This window comes from Cervus elaphus, chromosome 22, assembly GCF_910594005.1.
Source record: "Cervus elaphus chromosome 22, mCerEla1.1, whole genome shotgun sequence".
Lineage (NCBI taxonomy): Eukaryota > Metazoa > Chordata > Mammalia > Artiodactyla > Cervidae > Cervus > Cervus elaphus.
In genome coordinates this window covers 20366946-20387513 of record NC_057836.1, presented here as the reverse complement: position 1 = coordinate 20387513, position 20568 = coordinate 20366946, and the positions used below count along the sequence as shown (strand labels likewise).

Genomic DNA, 20568 nt, shown 5'->3' with positions numbered 1-20568 from the left:
TGGGTGGATATATGCTAACAAGTATAATATCATTTTCTTATATTGATCTCTTTATCATCCCATAGTGTCCTTTGTCTTTCATTATGAAATTTGCTTTAAAGACTATTTTATCTGATCTGAGTACTGTTATACCTGCTTTCCTCTCATTTTCATTTGCATGTGCCATTCATCTTGTGGCTTATGTCTTCTTTTCCTCCCCTTCCCACTGTTTTGTTAGATATGTTTAAAAATTACCTTTTCTTGAGCTTTAAAGTTTGACTTGGGTTTATATTATGATATAAATATTCCTAGTAAAATATATACAACTAGGCATGATTGAGGATTGGAGGATGAATTCACAACTGATTTGATGTGTGTGTTAGTCGCTCAGTTGTGTCTGACTCTTTGTGACCCTGTGGACTGTAGCCCACCAGGCTCCTTTGTCCATGGAATTCTCCAGGCAAGAATACTGGAGTGAGTTTCCATTTCCTACTCTGACAGCATATTGGACATCTCTTGACATTGCCAATAGTTTTCTTCCAATCTTAGTCACATCACAAACCTCTATGACCCAGCCTCAATTTCATCCTAGGTTTCTGGTTTGAGCACTCAGGAAAATGCTGGATTGCAAGTAGTTTGAAGATGGTTCAGTTTGGGGGTAAGAACTGACACTTTTCATGTTGTAAAGGACTAACAAAGTGAATTATATGGAGAAAACAGAAGTGGGAAGAAACTAGGAAAGTAAAACAAACTGATGGTGATCAACAGTAGACATGCCTGTGGTGACTCATTTAGTCTCTAAAGGTAGGAATGGGTGGATAGAAAGTAAAGGTACTAATACTTCTTTCATTATAACAAAAAGAGAAGGGAAGATGAGAATATAAAGTTTGAAGGTGAGTAGCTGGGAAGTGATGAGTTATCTGATATGATGAGTAGTTATTGAATATCTCAACCTATGTCATGATGATGCATTTAGTATTGTTTACATTTATCCTTTCAAGGGGAATTTATTTTTATCAGAGGAAATTTATACATTAAAACATTTATTTAATAAGATTAAAGCTGAATGTAAGAACTAAGGCAGAGAAAGAGAGATGGTATTTTGAAAGTAATGGACTCTGTGCCAGGTACGCTATGGTTGGCAAAGCAGTAATTTCTCAGAATAATTGGGACAATTATCTTTAAATATTTATTGAAAATGGGATTATGATTCATAGAACTTCTTTAATGACAATGGAAATGAAGTAATTATGGATGTGAGGAAAAGGCATATGTACTGCCAAGATTTAGCAATCTAGTTTTAAAAGGAAAACTTGAAGTATTCTAAGTTTGCACTATATTTGATTGAGATGGAAGCAAGATAATTGCATGGGTGGTTAAACCTCAGTCTCCTCAGATCTTACAGAATATGGAAATAATTTCTCAGAGGCATTTGAAAATTGAAAATATAAATAACACACTTAGAGGTCCATCTGTCCTTTCAACTGGAGTCCAAACTTTCCTATTTTCTGGAGGTGTGTGGTGACCTAAATGTGAGAATAGCCCAAATGTGAGAATTTCCTGTCCAAACCTGAAGTGACACATTGATGAGAAATCAACTTTTTCCACTCTCACTTCACTCTGAGCCTTCACAGGGTAGTATGTAAAGGTCACAGACATTGTTAATGCTTGTCTTGGATTTATGTTTTTAAATTTCTCCTTTTATTACCCAGCTATAGCAGGCCTCTTTTGTGAGAGTAATCTGACCTCCCCACTAAAGGATGCACGACTTTCTGGCCAACAGAAGGTATGTGTCCCTTCTCGCCTGTCTCTCTGCTAGACCATCTCACTTAGTGGGAACTAGCAAATGTTAGATGTGAAACAACTGAGGTATAGTTAATATACAACAAAATCAAAGTATATTAGTTTTTCTAAAAAAATAACTCAGGGTAAAAAACAACCATAAAATATCAAATATGATGGAAGATTTCTCCAAGTATTCAAATTAGTGTCTGTAGAATGCTAGTCAAGTGCATATTTGGATTTGTATATAATCTTCAGTGAAATCTGCAGGCATCTTGACAGAGAACAACTAGTTTGGGATTTTATAATCAGTAGAAGGTAGGTTTCTTGTAAAATAATTTGTTAATATATATTTTTTTCAACTTCTATAAATAGATTCTTGGGAAAGAATTCATTGCATAAAAAGGCCAAACATAAATCTTTGTATATGCACTTAGATTGAATAAAATCAGTTTTATTTTTAATAAAAATCAAGATGAAGTAGCTTCCTAAATGCTAATATAAACTTAACTGTAAGTAATGAAAGGATTTTTAAAAATATTGAACAAACATTTCAAAAAAGATGTACTATACTAATTAAAGACACTCTCGTTTAATAAATTACTTGCCAGGCTCTAACTGATAAATCAGAAATAGTAACACAGAAATTGTAACTTAAACAGTAGTTAAAAACTAATATTTATAGAACATATAGGTACCAGATTGAGTGCTCAGTGTAACATGCATTATATATTACATATTATTTCCATTTTAGATTAATAATATAGGCTACTAGGCACTAAATAACTTTCAAAGAATACGCTTCTTTAAGTTTCAAATCCATAATTAATTTCTAGATCTTTCTGACTAATGCATCCTTTGACTGAATTATTAAGCTATGTTTTCTGCATTTTATAAGCAATTATCATCACATACAAATAAAATGACCATTACTAACTTTGACATCTATCAGATCTTTGTGGAAGTTTGAACCAACAGTGTTCTTCCATGAATGACCTATATTTGTTAATCATTTTGTGGATTCAGACCTTAGCCACTAAATTATCAATTACGTTTGTAAAATAAATATTTTTTAGTCTTTTTCTATTGCTTTTTTTAATATTGTTTAGGTTATGTTTATTTTGTCACATAATATTTTTCAATATATGAAATAGTACCTCAAATTTTAAAGTTTTCTCAGAATTCCTCAACCATTCAAAATAATGAGCATTTGTACCCTTTTTAATAAATAAATGTAAGTCACCATATACTGTAATTTAGTGCAGGAAATACTAACTTTATCCTCATCTTTAAAGTACTTAGTCTATAACCAGTGTCGGATTTCAAAATAATCAAAATTATAGCTGAATCTTTCTGTTGCAATACACAATATTTTCATTTTAATACAAGCACTGTAATGCTGTTAAAATATTTCTGTGGAATCTGACTTAACTTCATGAGGCTATTATCAGTCATGAACTTCATTATTCCCTGATTTATTGCTTTTCATTGTTTAAACAATAATATATTGTCAAATATAAAATACCTTTTTTTTAAAAAAAATGTGTTCTATCATGAAATCCTTGTTTGAAGTTCCAAGGAATTTAGAACCAGGCTTTAAGTTTGTTCAGCTGCAAAGTGAACACTAAGCTCTTTGCCCCGCCCGTGTTATTGCAGTAGGATTCTTGTCTCATATACACCACTCATTCCTCAGTTCACTTAGAACACAGTCTTTGACATCACTCAGCTTCAGAGATGAATAACCAAGGAGTAATCTATGCAGAACTGAAAGGAGTCAAGAACTCAGAGAGACAGCGAATAAAACCTAAGGGCTCTAAAGATCTCATTTCAATAGCTCAGCAGGAATTAACATATGCAGAATTAAATCTTCAAAATGCTTCTCAGAATCTTCAAGGGAATGAGGAGAACTACCACTCCAAAGGTAAAACATTACCAGTCACTAGGTGAAACTGTTCTAGGATATGAGGTTGGGGTGCAAAGATGTGGAGAAAGAGTAGGGGATAAGCTCACATATTTTTCATTTGAGGAAGAGAGCTTAAAATTGGGTATGGTATCTAATGTGAAATCAGAGAACTACTTTCATTCTGGCATTGCTGAAATTTGTAGTCTTTAATCAACAACTAATGCAGCATTATATTTGCTGAAAATGAAATGGTATATTCTTAGAGAAAGACTAGAGTGGTAGAAATTGTTTGGGGTCCAAGTTGATGTACATAACTCTCTGTTTACTTGGGTTCTAGTGTGTGTCTACTCTCTAAACAATTGCCCCCATCACTCCCTTCTCAGTAGTTCCATTTCCCTCCCTGCAGGTTCACCATCACCTCCAGAGAAGCTCATTGCTGGGATCCTAGGAATCGTCTGCCTAGTCCTGATGTCCACTGTGGTAACAATGATTGTTGTTCCTTCCTGTAAGTACATTTTTTAAAAACTGTAAGGCAACTTTTCACTTTAATGATGGTCAGTCCTCTAAACATTTCATAATATTATAGAATGTGCCTATCATTAAAATATATGCATTTAGACTAAATGTGGAATGGTAATTCTGAATCTGTCAAAAATATACAACACAGAATATAGAGGGTACATATTTGTATATTCTGATTTCATAACTCAAAAACATTTATTAGTAGATTGAAAGAACTTACTGATAAACACAAATTAATTGTTAAAATTAGTTAAAATAAATACTGTAAGAGGTGGTAGCATCTGTTCCTTTTGGTTTTTGAAATATGTTTTTCCACCAACTCTTTATTGCTTAATTAATTTTTCTTGGTAAAATCAGTTTTATTTTAAATTACTCTAATCCTAAACAATAAACCAAATTTTAAACTCAGAAACTAAAATCATTATGATTTATTTAGAGCAATATTAACTTTTATAATAATTACTTTTGTAGCTACTCTAATACAGGAACAGAATAACTCCTCTCGGATAACAAGGCTTCAGAAAGGTACATAATGATTTTAAAGCTCTGGCATATATACAGTTGGTATTTTGTCTGTATCTTAGGCTAATGAAAATAAGAATAGATTATGGGGTAGAACATAAATTATAAAATAGAGCAACAAATATTTATAAGCAATGATTATAGGAGAATGCTTCTGCCTATACAACAATATGATCAATATGAACAATACAACAATTGTTGAAAATTGGTTCTAATTTCCTTCTGTTATAATATGATGAGACAAATAAGTTTATTATTCTAAAACAGAGGTTTCATTTCTTGATTATCAGGATGTGTAAAGAGTGGGTATTTCTGTGTGTTTGCTTTATATGGAGACATAAATTGGGTTATGAGAGACTAACCCTTTCTGTGAATGTATGTGTTGGTTTAATATGTACCAGCCTTGAGGATGCATAGATACTTTGTATAAACATGTATATACATATATATGTCTATATCTACATATATATGTCAGAGAAGGCAATGGCAACCCACTCCAGTACTCTTGCCTAGAAAATCCCATGGATGGAGGAGCTTGGTAGGCTGCAGTCCATGGGGTCACTAGGAGTCAGACATGACTGAGCGACTTCACTTTCACTTTTCACTTTCATGCATTGGAGAAGGAGATGGCAACCCACTCCAGTATTCTTGCCTGGAGAATCCCAGGGCCAGGGGAGACTGGTGGGCTGCCATCTATGGGGTCGCACAGAGTCGGACATGACTGAAGAGACTTAGCAGCAGCAGCAGCATGCATATATGTAAATTGACTTTTATTTTCTAAAATTCAATATTTTTTGGCTAGTAATTCACAATCTTTCTTCAGAATGCCATTGTGGTCGTTGTCCAAAAGACTGGTTTACATATTCCAACAACTGCTATTATATTACTTTTGAAGAAAAAACATGGAGTGGGAGTTTGACAGCCTGTGCTTCTAGGAACTCTACTCTACTTTATATAGATAATGAAGAGGAAATGGTAAGATATCAAATGTTTCCAACACTTTGCTAAAGGCTTGATTCAGTCAATATTATATTTGTTAGAATTCACTTGTGTTTTTGTATGTATTTGTAGTTTGTTTAAGGTCTGTTATTTTATTAAATAGTGGAGTACAACTTAATGATATTTTATTAGTATTTTACCCTATGAATGCATGCTTGATTATTTCCATTCTTGCTTTTCACTGAAAATCACACTTCTCCAATTGCTATTATATTCTAAGATAAACTGTGTTATTTGATTTTAATATATATCAAGGAAAGTATACATATCATACATTTTCATATAGATCACAAAATAAATAGAACCATGTAATTACACATCAGATTGTGGATTAGAAGTTTCAACTTTGCAGCACCCCATCGTCTGTAACTTCTCATCACCTGTGTGTCCTCCTTATTTACCCACTTGCGTGGCGTTTGATGTCATAGAATCTCTTTGCATGTCTGTGCTCTTCACGTCCATAGAATTAAACAGTATGCATTCTTCTTTAATTCTCCACACACTCCCGTGTACTAGTTTTGCAATTCATCCATATTCTTGCATTTACATGGTGTTTGTTATTGACTATTGCTCATTATGTTGATATAGCATTTAAAATCCATTCTGTCCAACGTCTTTGAGTGGAGATGGAGTCTTATGCAATAACTTCAGGGAAAAGAGGCTTCCTAGGTTCAGAACTTTTAGTCATGGGATCCTCTTTGCTGGCCCCACCTCCATCCCTGCCTCCCAACTCTAGTTCTCTTTGTGGAGGCAGAAGAACCTCCTCTAACTGCTCCTTGTTAGCAGGTGTCCTGATGGACACTTTGTAAGGCTCGCATGGTATTGTCGACAGGATTCCCCTCAACACACAGGAAGAATGGAATGCCTTATCTGTGCCCCCTCCTACAGCTTGGCTGGGTAAGTCATTTAGAAGGTCTAGGTCATTTTCTTCTTTTGGGGAAGATATAAGATGCCCCTAATTGTTGTTCCCTAACCTCACCTTGTTCTCCCACCCTGGAGAAGTGATGAGAGATTACAGAAGTCAAGCTGCTGTTAAGTCTCCAACCACATCACCCTTCCCTTTCCACCTTTCAGAGTTCTCCGTTCTTGTGTCTTTCATTAGTTCCTGTGTTTACAGTTGTACTTAGCAGGGAGGAGCAGAGAGAAATGAGTCTCTGACACTCTATCTTATCTGCTGGATTCTAGCAATACAGAAGAAGATTGATTTGGGGTTTATCTAGGCAAAGAATGGTGTGGGTCCCAGAAAATCAATCTTTGTCTTTTGTGTCATTTATTTTCTCAATATCAATCCCTTAATTTCCTTCTAAAGCTGAAACTCTGTGAAACACAGTAGCGAAATTCAGTGATATAATCACAGTATCTGGAAAAACAAACGTCACAGAATCTGAAAACATTTAAAACCTTGCTATGTTCAATTTGACAACATGGGTAGCAATTAAACTGCATGAATTAGACTTCTCCTTATTAACATAAGAAAAGCAATGAAACTGATAAACATAAATGTTTGAGTTTATTTTCAATCAGAAGTACAGACATTGGTTAATGTTTGACAAATATTAAAACTTTCACCTTTGTATTTTTAGAGTTAGATTAGATTCTAACACTCTCATCTTGTTCAGAAAACTCAGGATCCTATGAAAGAGCACGCTGTTTGCATTTTAAGAATTAATAAATTATTTCATAATGATTAAATGAAAATACTTTTGTGTAGAAATTTCTGAAGTCCCTATCAGTTATGTCATGGATTGCAGTCTTTCGTGAAGGCCATGGTCATCCGTGGATGTGGCAAAATGGCTCAACTTGCAAACTACAGTAAGTTTTTAAAAACAATACTATATAGAGAAGGAACATATTAAAAATATATTTTAAGAATATTATTAAAACATTTGGTTGAATTACACAATGATGAAGGATGCTGTTGAAAGTTAATAAAATGTTGATAGAAATATTAAAAAATCAGTATTCCATTTTCCTAATAACAAACTCTTCCTGAAGTTATGTTAAAAACACCATTATCCACTTTCAAAATATCTTTTTATTACTGTTATACAGAAATGTTATAGCTTCGTGAGCTGTCTTCATATATCATAACAGAATTATGCAATACTTTATTACAGGATATCAGACATATCACCTGAGAAAAGAAACTGTGCAGTGCTATCCTCAGGGAGCATAAACTCAGATGATTGTGAAATCCCAAATATGTATACTTGCAAGCACAAGCTTGAGAATTAAAAAGTAAGTTTGACTGCTGTTGGGTAACGCCATCTCTTATGAAATGGAAATAATTGTATGATTGCATAAACTTCAAAATGCATTATATTCTTTTTTCTAATAATGGCAGTTTTTTTAAAAAAACTGTTGAAATTTAATATGCACAGCAGAAAGTACAGATATCATTCCATTGGTGTCTGACTTTTTTTGCTCAATAATATATTTACGGCAATCAAACTTTCTAAAGGATTGCATGGTGTATAGGACTGTTTACATGAAATATCAAAAATAAGAAAAGAGAGACCAGAAGCAGATTAGTGATGACCAAGAGCTGTGGGGAGGTGGGGATAGAAAATGACTGCTAACTGAACTGTGATGAATACTTTCTAGATTTTGATAGTGGTGATAGTTGAAAATTGCAAATGTATATAAAATAACTGCTTATACACTTTAAATGGATGAATTTTATGCTATGTAAATCACACCTCAATAAAGCTGTTTTAAAAAACTGCTTGGGACTGCATTTAATCTTTAAAGTAAATTGTAAAGAGAGTCATCTTTGCAATGTTGACTCTTCCAATCAGTACCATGTTTTATCCTTCCAATAATTTAGGTTTTTTCTTAATTTCTTTGTATTTTATTTATTTAATTATTTTTGGCTACTCCAGGTGGCATGTGGGATCTTGGTTTCCCAGCCAGGAATCCGACCTGCACCCCCCACACTGGGGAGCGCAGAGCCCCATCCACTGAACTGTCAAGGAAATTCACCTTGCATGTTTTAAATTTTTCAATATTGAAATCTTAGAGAAATATGGGTATTTCGTAACCATGCTTTTGTAAACGTCATCTTTGCTTTTTAAATTTTTAGTAATTTCTGCTGCTGCAGCAGAAATAAACGAACAAAAAAAAGAGGTTTACAGGCTGATCTTATGTCCAATGACCTCTCTGATTTTATGTATTAATTCTATGGTTTCAAATTTATATTCCTCTGGATTTTTAAAATAAAAACAGATATTGCAACTATAAATAATCACATTTTATTTCTTCTCTCCGGGTGCAATTGCTTTGTTTTTTTCTTGACTTATTTTTACGCTGCAGGCTTTTATCTTCAATGTCGAATAGAAGGTAAAGATCCTATATGTATCATTCTTATATTATGGGAATATATTCCAATACTTTATCTTCAAGTATGAGGTTTAAGGATTTTTTTATCATACTTTTTTTACTATGAAAGCAATTCCATATTATTTAATTTTTTCTTATAAATTTTGTAACCAATCAGTAGTGCTTCATTTTTCTTTTTTCTTCAATAGAATGAGAAATGTTTTTTTAAATAATGCTTATGTATGGCAAAAACTACCACAATATTTTAATTAGCCTCCAATTAAAATAAATTAATTAATTTAAAAAATAAAGTTTATAAAGTTTTTTCCTCCAAATATTCCTATTTACTTCAAATATTAAACAGCCAAGCATTCCTGAAGTGAAACTACAATGATCATTCTGTATTTTCTTTCTCTTAAAATCAGTACGTATATCATACTTAGATTAAAATATTTTCTTCATCTATTTTCACAAAGAGACGGGACTGAGTTCCTTAATATTATGTAAGATGGCAAGTTTTGTTCTCAAGGCTCTTTTGGGAAACATTCCTTTTTTTTTATCTCAGCTGGAGACTTTGTGAAAGACCTGGTATAATTTTAAGTGTTATTATTCACTACTGTTACCATTAGAGTTTCTAGAACATTTTTTGTAGGAAGTTTATATAATGAACGCCATATCTTTAACACATGTTAAGTTTATTCAGGATCCGAGTTGTACTACACTTGGTAAATTGCATTTTTTAGGCATTCTCTATATCATATAGATCGTAGAATATATTCATAGTATGGTTTTCTTATCCTATTTAACATCTGTAAAAACAATGGTGTTGTCATATTTATTATAGATGTAAAAGAGTTATGTCTTCTCATTTTTTCTTTAAATGTCTTTTATCAATTATACTGCCTTTCAAGTGAAAATGACATTGACCATTTTATTCCTTTCTAATGTACTTGCTTTCTTTGTCATGATTTTGCATCATTTATTTTCCTTTTATTTCTTTATTTGGACTATACTTGAATTTAATTTCACCCAGATTGCTTTTTAACTTTTAGTTTCTAGTGGCACCTCCTCAAATTTATTCTTTCTTACTTTTTTGTTTGTGATGTGTGCATTTAAGGCAATCAATATTTCACAAGGCAGATTTTACTATTGTATTTTCCTTTTAAATCATATAAAATTGAGAATTTTGTGGATTTTTCTTTGGTTCATATGTTATTTATAAATGTGTAACTGAACTTAAAACTAGATAAAGGTTTTCACATTTTTGGTTATTACCTTCTAGCTTAAGTTGTAAAGAATTTCTATGAATCTGGAAGCAATCTATATCTTTATTATATGTGCCTGGTGTGAATGAGGAGGAAATCTTAAATTTTTATTTTTTTATAATTAATTAAAAATTAAATTTGAATACTCACATTTCAAGTGTCCATCTGCCAAACTTGACTTAAGGCTATTATCATGACATTACAGTTCTATATATTTCATATCAATGTAATCAGGATTATGAATATATAGTGAATTTTTGGAAAATTTTAGTGTAATTAAAAATGTGAGTATTCTATATGACTATATAAGTGTATTTGTGCACAAATGTGTTGGTTAATTGCCTAGTTTAGATCTGTCTGTAGCCTGACTGGTATATCTGCTTGCCAGATGAGCAGTGAGAGGTAATTGTTTAAATCTCTATTTATGATTATTTAACCTACATACTTTTCTCAAATCCTTGTTGAACTTGTACTATTAAGTACATGTGTTTTTTTTTTTTTTGTAATTGCTAAAGGTTTGGATCCTCAGTATATTGAAATGAAACATGCTTCATCTTTTCTGACAAGGCTCTTCCCTTGTATTGTGACAGTTCATTAACTTTATTAGTTTCATCATCTGGTGCTGCATCAAATCATTTTTCATCTTTTTAAAATTCCTCTTTATTTTTTCATTAAAAACTTCTAACTAAGATAACAGTTATTAAAATATCTCTTCTATATATATAGCTGTATTAAACAAAATGTTTTAAATTATGAACATTCTTAGAAGAGGAAGGCTATTTCATATATATTTAACCTAATTTTAAAATTATTGTAACTTTATATGTTTTATTTGTATGTAAGTATATATAATTAATTTTAAGTATAATATATTGTTTCTTTGAATTCTACTTTATTTTTATCTTATTTTTCAAAATAAATATTCTTTACACTCATCTATAAGAATTTATTCATTTAATATGCCTTAGTTTAATTAGTGCCCTACATTTTGCAGCTTGCATTCTTTTCTCAATAAAGTCCACGTTAGCACTTTTACCCACTTCTCAAACAATGAAAGGATGTATTTATTCTCTACTTTTATTTACTGCTCATGCTGTATTGGCTCCCTTGAATTCTAATACAAATGTATATTTACGATTTGACATTTTATCATTAATACTTTACTTCTCAATATCTATTTGGTTATAGTCACACAAGTTCTTTTCTTCAAACCTTTTCTTATAAAATTTTACCTAAATTAAGAGTTTCTTCTTTAGAAGACCCTCAATATTTCCTTTATTTAGAGTCAGTTGGTAATTTCCCTCCATTTAAAAAACTTCCTTTTTTCCATTGTATATCCTTGCCTCCTTTGTCAAAGATAAGGTGTCCATAGGTTCGTGGATTTATCTCTGGGCTTTCTATTCTGTTCCATTGGTCTATATTTCTGTCTTTGTGCCAGTACCACACTGTCTTGATGACTGTGGCTTTGTAGTAGAGTCTGAAGTCAGGCAGGTTGATTCCTCCAGTTCCATTCTTCTTTTTCAAGATTACTTTGGCTATTCGAGGTTTTTTGTATTTCCATACAAATTGTGAAATTCTTTGGTCTAGTTCTGTGAAAAATACCGTTGGTAGCTTGATAGGGATTGCATTGAATCTATAGATTGCTTTGGGTAGAATAGCCATTTTGACAATGTTGATTCTTCCAATCCATGAGCACGGTATGTTTCTCCATCTGTTTGTGTCCTCTTTGATTTCTTTCATCAGTGTTTTATAGTTTTCTATGTATAGGTCTTTTGTTTCTTTAGGTAGATATACTCCTAAGTATTTTATTCTTTTTGTTGCAATGGTGAATGGTATTGTTTCCTTAATTTCTCTTTCTGTTTTTTCATTGTTAGTATATAGGAATGCAAGGGATTTCTGTGTGTTAATTTTATATCCTGCAACTTTACTATATTCATTGATTAGCTCTAGTAATTTTCTGGTAGAGTCTTTAGGGTTTTCTATATAGAGGATCATGTCATCTGCAAACAGTGAGAGTTTCACTTCTTCTTTTCCTATCTGGATTCCTTTTACTTCTTTTTCTGCTCTGATTGCTGTGGCCAAAACTTCCAACACTATGTTGAACAGTAGTGGTGAGAGTGGGCACCCTTGTCTTGTTCCTGATTTCAGGGGAAATGCTTTCAATTTTTCACCATTGAGGGTGATGCTTGCTGTGGGTTTGTCATATATAGCTTTTATTATGTTGAGGTATGTTCCTTCTATTCCTGCTTTTTGGAGAGTTTTAATCATAAATGAGTGTTAACAAGTGGTGCTGGGAAAACTGGTCAACCACTTGCAAAAGAATGAAACTAGAACACTTTCTAACACCATACACAAAAATAAACTCAAAATGGATTAAAGATCTAAATGTAAGACCAGAAACTATAAAACTCCTAGAGGAGAACATAGGCAAAACACTCTCCGACATAAATCACAGCAAGATCCTCTATGACCCACCTCCCAGAATATTGGAAATAAAAGCAAAACTAAACAAATGGGATCTAATGAAACTTAAAAGCTTTTGCACTACAAAGGAAACTATAAGTAAGGTGAAAAGACAGCCGTCAGATTGGGAGAAAATAATAGCAAATGAAGAAACAGACAAAGGATTAATCTCAAAAATATACAAGCAACTCCTGCAGCTCAATTCCAGAAAAATAAATGACCCAATCAAAAAATGGGCCAGAGAACTAAACAGACATTTCTCCAAAGAAGACATACAGATGGCTAACAAACACATGAAAAGATGCTCAACATCACTCATTATTAGAGAAATGCAAATCAAAACCACAATGAGGTACCATTACACACCAGTCAGGATGGCTGCTATCCAAAAGTCTACAAGCAATAAATGCTGGAGAGGCTGTGGAGAAAAGGGAACCCTCTTACACTGTTGGTGGGAATGCAAACTAGTACAGCCACTATGGAAAACAGTGTGGAGATTCCTTAAAAAACTGGAAATAGAACTGCCATATGACCCAGCAATACCACTTCTGGGCATACACACTGAGGAAACCAGATCTGAAAGAGACACATGCACCCCAATGTTCATCGCAGCACTGTTTATAATAGCCAGGACATGGAAGCAACCTAGATGCCCATCAGCAGATGAATGGATAAGGAAGCTGTGGTACATATACACCATGGAATTTTACTCAGCCGTCAAAAAGAATTCATTTGAACCAGTCCTAATGAGATGGATGAAACTGGAGCCCCTTATACAGAGTGAAGTAAGCCAGAAAGATAAAGAACATTACAGCATACTAACACATATATATGGAATTTAGAAAGATGGTAACGATAGCCCTATATGCAAAACAGAAAAAGAGACACAGAAATACAGAGCAGACTTTTGAACTCTGTGGGAGAAGGTGAGGGTGGGATGTTTCAAAAGAACAGCATGTATATTATCTATGGTGAAACAGATCACCAGCCCAGGTTGGATGCATGAGACAAGTGCTCCGGCCTGGTGCACTGGGAAGACCCAGAGGAATCGGGTGGAGAGGGAGATGGGAGGGGGGATCGGGATGGGGAATAAGTGTAAATCTATGGCTGATTCATATCAATGTATGACAAAACCCACTGGAAAAAAAAATAAATAAAAAAAAAAAAAAAAAAAAAAAAAAAAAAAACTTCCTTGATAATGAATTGATCTTGTCATTATGTTCAAAGGACATTTTCACTTGTTATTGACTTCCAATTTATCTCTCTTTTAGGTCACTAAGTATGGCCATTAATAGACATAGTTACAAATTGATATATTCATATCATAAAAAGCAAATTCAAACTACTTACAGTGTTTTGAGTAAATTTATCTTTGCTGTGTGTTGTCTGAACATAGATTTTATTAAAGTTAAATGCCAGAGAAAGTGAAAATGAAAATGTACTCACTCAGTTGTATCCGACTCTTTGCAACCCCATTAACTGTAGCCTGTCAAACTCCTCTGTCCACAGAATTCTCGGGGCAAGATTACTGGAGTGGGTAGTCATTCCCTTCTCTAGGGGATCTTCCCAACCCAAGGATCGAGCCCATGTCTCCTGCATGGAGGGCAGTTTCTTCAAATTAAACTCATATTTTTACATATAACAAAGAACCTGACAAGTATAGCATTATTTAATTGAAAACAGCAAAGTGTATGACAGCAGTAGGTACAACTACTTCAAATTTTAAAAGTAAACATTAGCATATTTTACATTGTGTGACATCTCTAATGAATGTTTCAATTGTTATAATTCTAGGATGTGAGTGATAGAGAAAGTTATCAGTTTATGAGAATAAAATATAATGGATAGATACAACCATATAGGTAGCCATTAGTCACTGTTTTATAAGACTTAAGTATTAGTCTTCATTACAAGTACATAACTGAGTTTGCATTACATTTTTCTAGATTTCAGAAAGCTAAAAATAGTGTTTCCCTGAATTCAATGTTCTAGAAGTGATGCTGAAAGTGAATATCCTTAGGAATGGTAGATAAACATTTATCCTTTTCTTGATACAAGTGACAATTGATGAAAAAATGCATTTGAGGCAAATTTGATAGTTTATATAATGTCTTATGTTTTTGGATATTCATGTGTGTTTTGCTAAAAGGTCAACATTTTCTGTCTTCCCCATTTTCTTGTGAAGTGAAAATTTAAAAGCTTATTTTTCCCCCTATGGAAATTTGGGCTTTTGTTATTTACAGCAAATATTCTTATTAAAAATATAGATAAATTATGATTTGAGGATCATCAATGAATGATATAGTGAGTATTCAATATTTCAATATCTGCCATGGTGATACAGTTTGATATTGTTTGATGTTTTCCCCTTCCCAAAGACATTTATTTTATCAGAGGAAACCTAAATACCTTATTTAGGAATAATATAATTAGATGCAGCTATTTTAAGTACTAAGGCAGAAAAATTAAAAAGTAACTTTAGGCATTCATCTCTTTGTAACAGTTATTTTAATGTAGACAAGGTAGTAATTCTTCTGAATTAGTGACAAATGGTATGGAGTAGCCTTCATGGTCAACAAGAGTCCAAAATGCAGTGCTAGGGTGCAATCTCAAAAACAACAGAATGATCTCTGTTCATTTCCAAGGCAAACCATTCAATATCACAGTAATCCAAGTCTATATCCCAACCAGTAATGCTGAAGAAGCTGAAGTTAAATGGTTCTATGAAGACCTACAAGACTTTCTAGAACTAACACTCAAAAAAAGATGTCCTTTTCATTATAGGGAACTCGAATTCAAAAGGAGAAAGTCAAGAGATACCTGGATGAACAGGCAAGTTTGGCCTTGGAGTACAAAATGAAGCATGGCAAAAGCTAACAGTTTTGTCAAGAGAACTCACTGGTCATAGCAAACACCCTCTTCCAACAACACAGGAGAAGACTCTACACAGGGACATCTCCAGTGCTCAACACCGAACTCAGATTGATTATAATCTTTGCAGTCAAAGATGGAGATGCTCTATACAGTCAGCAAAAACCATCATACAGAGGAAGTGGCAAATAGATCGAAGACATTAAATCTGATAGCCACAGTGCTTGAAGAACTATGGACAGAGGTTCATGACATGGTACAGCAGCAGTGATGAAGAACATCCCCAAGAAAAAAATGCAAAATGGTTGTCTGAGGAGGCTTTACAAATACCTGAGAAAAGAAGAGAAGCTAAAGACAAAAGAGAAAAAGATTTACCCATTTGAAAACAGAGTTTCAAAGAATAGCAGGGAGAGATAAGAAAGCCTTTCTCAGCAATCAATGCAAAGAAATAGAGGAAAACAACAGAATGGGAAAGACTAGAGATCTCTTCAAGAAAATTAGAGATACCAAGGAACATTTCATGCAAAGATGGGCACAATAAATGACAGAAATGGTATGGACTTAACAGAAGCAGAAAATATTAAGAAGAGGTGGCAGAATACACAAAACAACTATACAAAAAAGATCTTCGTGACCCAGATAACCATGATGGTTGATCACTCACCTAGAGCCAGACATCCTGGAATGTCAAGTCAAGTGGGCCTTAGAAAGCATTATTATGAACAAAGTTAGTGGAGGTGATGGAATTCCAGTTGAGCTCTTTCAAATCCTAAAAGATGATTCTGTGAAAGTGCTGCACTCAAAATGCCAACAAATTTAGAAAACTCAGCAGTGGCCACAGGACTGGACAAGGTCAGGTTTCATTCTAATTCCAAAGAAAGGCAATGCCAAAGACTGTACAAAAAACTGCATAGTTGCACTCATCTCACATGCTAGCAAAGTAATCATCAAAATTCTCCAAGCCAGGCTTCAACAGTACGTGAACCATGAAATTCCAGATGTTCAAGCTGGATTTAGAAAAGGCAGAGGAACCAGAGACCAAATTGCCAATATCTGCTGGATCATCAAAAAGCAAGAGAGTTCTATAAAACCGCCTACTTCTGCTTTATTGACTATGCCAAAGCCTTTGACTGTGTGGATCACAACAAACTGTGGAAACAAACAGAGCAAGAGATGGTTGGATGGCATCATTGACTCAATGGGCCTGAGTTTGAGCAAAGGTTGATAGTGAAGAACAGGGAAGCCTGGAATGTTACAGTTCATGGTGGGGGTGGGGGGCAGTGAATTATCAAACTTAGCGACTGAAAAACAACAATCCTTAAATAGCTACTGTTAATGGATTATGATTGTTTTCATTATAACCAAAAAGACATAATGCTAATATGAGGAAAAGAAGTATTTAATGCCATGTAGTAAATCTTCTGAATTAGTTATATGTCATATGTGCTGGAGAATACTCTTGAGAATCCCTTGGACTGCAAGGAGATCCAACCAGTCCATCCTAAAGATCAGGCCTGGGTGTTCATTGGAAGGACTGATGCTGAAGCTGAAACTCCAGTACTTTGGCCACCTGATGCGAAGAGTTGACTCAATGGAAAAGACCCTGATGCTGGGAGGGCTGGGGGCAGGAGGAGAAGGGGACGACAGAGGATAAGATGGCTGGATGGCATCACCGACTCGATGGACATGTGTTTGAGTAAACCCCGGGGGTTTGTAACGAACAGGGAGGCCTGGCGTGCTTCGATTCATGGGGTCGCAAAGAGTCGGACATGACTGAGCGACTGAACTGAACTGTATGTGCTAAGTCGGTTTAGTCATGTCTGACTCTTTGCGACACTATGGACTGTAGCCACCAGGTTCCTGTCTCCATAGGGGTTCTCAGGCAAGAATAGTGAAGTGGATTGCCATGACCTGCTCCAGGGGATCTTCCCAGGGATTGAAACCACACCTCTTTTGTCTCCTGTATTGGCAGGAGGGTTCTTTACCATTAGCTATAACTGGGAAGCCCTAGTGACAAATACTGTTAATAGAATTATGACTTATTCCACAACTGAATGAAAACATGAGACTATAAGGAAATGAAAAAATGTAATGCCAAGATTTAGCAACTTTATATAAAAGTAGAACTTAAAACATTGAAGGCACTCTTAGCAAAATCTAAGTTTGTAGTATGTGTGATTGAGATAAAAACAATTTAATAGTATTGCAGTCATCCTCTCCCCCATATCTTTTAGAAAATAAAAAAATTCTCAGAGACACTTGCCAAAGGACTAACTATGAGACACACTACATATCCAAAGTCCCCTATATTCTGGAGTTGTGTCATGAGATAAACTGTCTTCAAAATACTCAAGTGTAAGAATTTCCTGTTTAAACTTTGTGACATGTTGATGAGAAATCTAGCTCTTCCACTATTGCTTCACTGTGGGCTTTCACAGAGCAGTCTGTGAAGACCACAAATACTGTTTACTACAGTAACTTGGTCACCCACAAGAGGAGGCAGGACTCTGGCCTACAGAAGGTATGTGTCTCTCTCCCTCCTAATTCCTCATCTCATTTGGTAGGAGATTACCCATGCCTAGATATGGTTCAATTTAGGGACAATTGATATGTAGCCAAATCAAGGATATATTGGTAGCTTTATTTGAATAATTCTGAGAATTATGTAAGCATAAATATGAAATATTATGGAGGATTTTATAAAATATTCAAATTCTTGCCTGTTTATTATTCAAGTGCATATACACATGTGTAAATGAGTTTCTAAATAAATGCAATTTAAAGTGAAATCTCATAAGCACCATGACAAGGAACAGTTACTACTGTATTTTGTCATCAATAGAGATATATTTATATATCATTAAGCATTTCACTCAGCTTTTAAGAATAGATTCTTATTATTATTTTTTTTTTCCAGTGGGTTTTGTCATACATTGATATGAATCAGCCATGGATTTACATGTATTCCCAATCCCGATCCCCCCTCCCACCTCCCTCTCCACCCGATTCCTCTGGGTCTTCCCAGTGCACCAGGCCCGAGCACTTGTCTCATGCATCCCACCTGGGCTGGTGATCTGTTTCACCATAGATAGTATACATGCTGTTCTTTTGAAATATCCCACCCTCACATTCTCCCACAAAGTTCAAAAGTCTGTTCTGTATTTCTGTGTCTCTTTTTCTGTTTTGCATATAGGGTTATCGTAGCAACTCCTGCAGCTCAATTCCAGAAAAATAAATGACCCAATCAAAAAATGGGCCAAAGAACTAAACAGACATTTCTCCAAAGAAGACATACAGATGGCTAACAAACACATGAAAAGATGCTCAACATCACTCATTATTAGAGAAATGCAAATCAAAACCACAATGAGGTACCATTACACGCCAGTCAGGATGGCTGCTATCCAAAAGTCTACAAGCAATAAATGCTGGAGAGGGTGTGGAGAAAAGGGAACCCTCTTACACTGTTGGTGGGAATGCAAACTAGTACAGCCGCTATGGAAAACAGTGTGGAGATTTCTTAAAAAACTGGAAGAATAGATTCTTAAAGGGGATTCATGAAATTGTGAAGGGCCAGTGTAATTCTTCATAGATCTAGATAGAATAAAAGCAGTTGAGTTTTAATAAAAATAAGACTGATGCAGCTTCAGTAAAATGCTAATTTAAATCCAATTATAAACAACCAAATGCTTTTTAAAACCTTGAGCAAAACATTGACTAAAAAAGATAAATGACACAGATACAGAGATTCTAAGAAATTATGTTACATTTTTCTGACTGATATGAATGGCATTATGGCAATTATATTAAAATAATAAAATGCAAAATTTAATATGACTTTTATATGATCTATATAATACATATTTTATTAAAATTTTGGATTTGCAAACTAGTTTTTATATACTAAATATTTTTTAAGGGTCACACATTGTACTTTTCAAAGCCAGAAATAATTCTAGCTCTCACTAACTACTGACTCCAGTGACAGAATTATTAATGTGCATTATCTGACATTTAATTGCTGATACAACTAAAGCTCCCTCATTGATTTGACACCTATAGGATTTTTCTGGAAGTTTGTGTCAATATTGCTCCTCCATAAATGATCGACACTTTTATTTATCATTTTATGATTTCATATCTCAGTCACTATCAATTGCTAATTGCTTTTGTAAAGTAAGTATTTATTGTAAAATCTTTTTAATATAATTTTCTTTTTATTGTTTACTAAGCTTTGGATAGTTTAATATGTCATGTAACATTTTTAACATGCAAAATATTTCTCTAAATTTCTAATGATTTCAAACTTGCAGTCAATCAAAAAAATGAAAAAGATAGCACTTCATTTTCTTTTAATAAATGATACCACTAATTAAAGTAGTTTAGTGCAGGAAATATTTCATATACCAATACTATTATTCTTTCTTCTTTAGAAGGCTCAATCTTAACCGTTAATAGGTTTTAAAGTTACAATAAAATCTGATATATTGGTGCATCTGTTTTTTCCAGAATGGCATTTTAATTTAAGCACAGTTACTGTAACAGTTTTAAAATGTTTCTTTGCAAATTAACTGTAAATTGATAAGGATATTTTTCTTTATGAGCTTTGTTTTTCACCAATTTATTAATTTCATTGTTCCAATGATGAATAGCATTATTTCAAACTTAGAATATTATTTTTAAAACTTAGTCTATCTTGAAACACTTACTAGCACTCTGTGAAAATGAGAACCAAACATGTACCTTGCTTAACTGCAAAATGAGTGCTATCACTCATCTCACACACCACCCCCTCCAGGCTTCTTGTGATTTTATACACCATTTATTAACTACCTAGGTAGTTTTCGTAGAGCACCATCCTTGACATTACACAGCTGCAGAGATGAACAATCAAACGAAAAACTGCTGCTGCTGCTGCTAAGTCACTTCAGTCCGTGTCCGACT

At 33.9% G+C, this 20568-nt stretch overlaps 1 protein-coding gene across 5 annotated transcripts; it reads left to right on the top strand.

Moving 5' to 3' along the window:
• Positions 1-3474: 3474 nt before the first annotated feature.
• LOC122680699 (NKG2-A/NKG2-B type II integral membrane protein-like) lies at positions 3475-20550 on the top strand. 5 transcript variants are annotated; one of them, XM_043882330.1, is made up of 7 exons: positions 3475-3682; positions 4071-4169; positions 4658-4711; positions 5532-5683; positions 7419-7519; positions 7825-7945; positions 20499-20550. In XM_043882330.1, exons 1-6 carry the CDS (start codon positions 3496-3498, stop codon positions 7940-7942), a joined length of 711 nt encoding a protein of 236 aa, XP_043738265.1. In that variant the 5' UTR covers positions 3475-3495; the 3' UTR covers positions 7943-7945; positions 20499-20550. The 5 variants fall into 5 exon arrangements, with proteins under 5 accessions (XP_043738265.1, XP_043738264.1, XP_043738263.1 ...); XM_043882329.1 differs by lacking the exon at positions 20499-20550 and adding an exon at positions 17859-17915; XM_043882328.1 differs by lacking the exon at positions 20499-20550 and having other exon boundaries at positions 7825-9172.
• Positions 20551-20568: the final 18 nt, after the last annotated feature.